Here is a 4,334-nt window from a genome sequence, read left to right as displayed (position 1 = left end):
TTCAGTGTAAATGACCCTAGTGGTCGAAACACTTAAATAAATAAAACAATAAACCCATTACTTTTCCCTGAAGTAATGAAGCTTACATGATATACTCTCTTGTTACAGGAAGGACGGTCTGTAACAGAAGCCCTTCACCCTACAGAAACACGCACCGAAACTACACGCAGCAAGATAGCACAGGATCCCGTCGAGCGAGCAGCAGTGTAAGCCAGGTAGCAATACAGTAGTAGCGAGTTAGTCGCTATAATTCATTCTGTCACTAGGTGTCAAACGTGTCGCACCTAGATTCGTAACATTTTAGTAAACAATTTTTATTTAATTTTTTGTTATCTTTTTACAATCTAGATGTTTTTAGTTTTGAATTTTTTTTTTTTTGGGCCAACAGCAAGAAAACAAATTATTGGCTATATTTTATAATTCGATGTTTTGCACACCTATACTTCCTTTATATTTATTATCTGAGGTTTTGTAAACATGTATTTCCGACTATATCTACCCTGTTGATTACATTTTTTTTTTTTTATGTAGACATATTTGTAACAAGAAAAACCTCTAATGATACCATCACTACTGTCATGAGATTTAATTTAAGGTTTTTTTTTTTTTGGTGTTTTAACTATTCGATTTCAATGGAATTTAAAAATCTGAAAATTAACCTCCAGAATATAATCCAAATTATTTTTAAGAAGTATAAGTACATTAAACATTAAGGTTGTTTAATATTATTGGATATAATATATATCTCAGGGAGTAGGTAGCTCTGTGGTAAGCCACTGTGCTACTAACTCTAAGGCCCCGGCTAGAAATGCTGTGGCAGATAATTATTATCTGTTGCCATGAGTCAGCCCTGTAGGTTCGAGAGCCCTACAGGATCAAAGCCTCATAAAATGAGTACCCTTAATTAATAGAGCGTGATTTTGACCAAAACACCGCTTTGCACAACCGTTGGTCTAGTGCCAGTACTTCCTTTTAAAGTACTGCACCGTTCATGGGTTGAACTGTTATAGATTTAATTTAAAATATTTTTATATTAGCTATCTCAATCTCCTCGATATGTAATATTCTGTCATCAACGCCCTGTAGAATATGGTTGATGATGTTGGTTCTTACCCTGTTTTGATTTGTTTATTTAAAACGCATTAATAAAAATAGATAAATAAACGGTACGCTAGTTCCTCAACCTCGTGTTCAATACAACCATAATTAGTGAATTCATAGTATTAAAACCTTCAAAAAATATGCCTATTTGAACTATAGATAAAAAATAAAGTATCTCTTTTATTGTACTAAATGTTCAGGAGAACAAATTTCACTTTACGTATATAATTTACTATTTTTAGATGGGGCACCTTGTTTTTATGGGACGGAGGAAGAGGGGGTTAACGTCCTTATAATCTCTAATTTATAGCAGAACACTGGAAAGTCGAAATTAATTCTTTGGGTCGGCCAAAGTCAACCAGCCCAGGTTGGATTCTAATAAGTACTGATACAAGAATGCTAAATATGTGGCTCAGCAGGCTCGGTCATCCAGATCTTTTCACCTGTTTAAACTCGTTTTTCTTTCCCAATGTTTCCGTCATAAAAAATTCAATTAGAAACCGTCAATATTATTTTTTTTTAAGAAATCGAGTTACCTCGTTTTTGCCTGGAGACTTCAATTTTAAATAAGTCAGTTACAGAGAAAGATATTTAGTACTGAATTGCTGGGTTGGCATTAATCTATGGATGTAGACTCAATAATTTTGAACTTGAGTTTTTGAACTCGCACTGTTATGAAGGACATTGCCTAAATAGCACAGAGAAAATTTTGTCAGTACTATAGATTATCTTATCCTACAGATTACCCTTGCTTTCCAAAGTAAAAATGTCTCTAAAAAGGCCATCGAGGAAGGGGAATCGAATAATAACCAGGTTATGAGTGATTTGAGATTGTATATTCGGTGGAAAAAAAATTAAACTTCTTTAAGTAAAGTTTCACTTTTGTGTTCGTTGTAAAGAAAATTCATTCGATATGTGTACGAATTGCTTTATAGTTTACCGAAATATTATCTTAATACGAATTTGTCAGTATTTTTGCAGGTGTTCCCCTGAACCCATTGAAATACCTCGTGCCCACTTAAGAGTGCACCAATGCACCCTCGACTTAATCCTGGCCAAATTTGACATAAAAATCAATTTTGTTGCTGCAGGTTTCGTTACCTACAGATATGCACTTCCCGCTCCGTAACATAAATTTGTAGCTTTGTAAAAAAAGAATTGGAAACTAATTAAAGATGGAAGTTTAGTATTTTAATAACGAAGGTTTTTGATAAATCTTGGAATATGTTTTGGTGGTTTTAATTCAACTTTATTAAGGTCTAATCTTACTTAGTTTGTTTAATTTTTTTCTCTTAACTAACTCATTTAATTTTATAAATTAAATTTCATGACAGTAGTCATTATATAGCACTCATACATGGGCACCTTTTAAATTCATAATAGAGCCAAGTAAGTGTTACACTATTCAGTTTGTATTTAATTGCATTTTATTAGTATTTATTTTTTTTTTTTTACTTTTTTTACAAATCACTTTGATGTGTTCACTTCGATACCTCAAGTTACTTCCTCATTACTCTCGACCGACGGGAGCACATTCACAGAACAAGATAACAGCAAGAATCTGAAACTATGCTAGGCTAACAATTGGAGAGGTAGCTGTGCTTTAGGGCTGAAATAGTTATGTTGTTTCAGCTGTGCCCTTTAGAAGGTGTTAAAGCACTCCTCATAGGGCCTGCGTATGTCTCAAGCCAAGTAGCCTTAGCTCGAAAAGATTCCCTAGCACCGGTAAGGAAAGCTCGAAACTATTTTCCTAAATACTTTTCTCAGCTCTTTTAATTTTATTATTATTATCTCTTCTTGTTTCTTATTTATTTATTTTTTTTTTATCCCTCTTCTATTTAAAATTTTATTTTTCAATGTCACTTTCACCGGTTCGAGCCTTTTCATCTTTATTTATTTATTTTTATTTTGTAACAAATCACTCACATTCTCCTTCATTTATCTTTTTGAAAAATAATAGTGTTCAATATTTTTTAAGGGTCATATATTCTTCTACGTAACAACTTCTAAGAAAATTAAACTCCCTGAAAATTCCAGTTATCATTTATTCATTGGTTGACGTTTCGTTCTCATTTTTCGTCCATTTTGAAATCTAATACCTACAATAATAAATTAAGCCTTGTCAAAAATATTGAAATTTTCTACAATTATTTTTTATCGTTTAACTTGAACAATCGAACCCACATCTGCCATTAAGAACTAAATAGAATTTTTTTTTTTAATAAGACTTTTAATAATTTATATCGATTTCCATTATACAATAAATTTCCAAGGCTCTCTCTATATGTATTAGTAATACTGATGAGCAAAAAAAAAAGTTATGAGATATTGGATGTATCTTGCAAAATGAAGATTTTTGGAAGATGTATGGATAAAGTTAGGAATTTGGATTTGAAGCTGGAATAAGTTAACGTACAGTAACAGTAGCTTAAACTTTGACTGTACCTAAAAATAATTATAAAATAATCTCTGTCAATGAATTTTTATAAGAAAAAATCCTTCAAAAAAATCAAGTCAAAAAATTTCTTAAATAAAATGGTGTTTCAGACAACGCTGAAAACAAATATAATTTATTCTTAAAAAAATAAATAAATAAAAATAAAAAGTTGGCCAACTTTACTTGAAGCCTCATTAGATTATTATAAATTTAAAATCAGCTATATAATTTTATGTAATATTTATCAGTAATATTTTTTTCTCATTCCTCAAAATGAAACAAATAGATTGGTTTATATGAACCTTAAAAAATTTTTTTTTTTGGCTGCGCGCAAATAATATTTGATTTTAACAATTAACAATTCAGATCATTTGGTCAGCTATCTTCTTCCAATATTTATTTTTGTTCATAACTTTTTTCTTTACCAGAGAAATAGAGGATTTTAGTAGTTCTAAACTTTCCAATGTCGACAAGAAACATTTTGGAAAACAGTATATATATATCGCTTCAATAGTTAAAAAGTTTATTGTGGACAAACATTCGAACCATTCCCTTTCATATATTGTATATAAATTAAAATTGACATCAATCTAATGAAGACTTAATGCTTTTACATAAAATATTTATATGGCTCAAATTGGAGTAACAGCTTTTTATGATATAATCAATTATTAGCAAAGAAAATTTATAATTAATTTATTACCAAGTGGTTTGAATAAATAACCTTATTAATATATACTAATGAGAATGACAATTATATATTTCTCAACTTTCTCTCAATTATATCATAAAAAGC

At 30.3% G+C, this 4,334-nt stretch overlaps 1 protein-coding gene across 3 annotated transcripts in view; it reads left to right on the top strand.

Annotated features, from left to right (window-relative positions):
• The window catches only part of LOC106691081 (uncharacterized), a 597,463-nt gene that overhangs the window by 530,050 nt on the left and 63,079 nt on the right, over positions 1–4,334 (top strand). The window contains exons 6-7 of one of the 3 annotated variants that reach the window (XM_067046500.1): positions 109–215; positions 2,734–2,826. In XM_067046500.1, the coding sequence (XP_066902601.1) occupies positions 109–215; positions 2,734–2,826 (200 nt within the window). The remainder of the gene's footprint in view (positions 1–108; positions 216–2,733; positions 2,827–4,334) is intronic. The other 2 variants (XM_067046502.1, XM_067046501.1) reach the window with 2 other exon arrangements.

Source organism: Halyomorpha halys, unplaced genomic scaffold (assembly GCF_000696795.3).
Source record: "Halyomorpha halys isolate HHAL.00 unplaced genomic scaffold, Hhal_1.1 Scaffold51.1, whole genome shotgun sequence".
In the NCBI taxonomy this organism is placed as follows: domain Eukaryota; kingdom Metazoa; phylum Arthropoda; class Insecta; order Hemiptera; family Pentatomidae; genus Halyomorpha; species Halyomorpha halys.
This window is presented reverse-complemented; position numbering and strand designations above follow the sequence as displayed.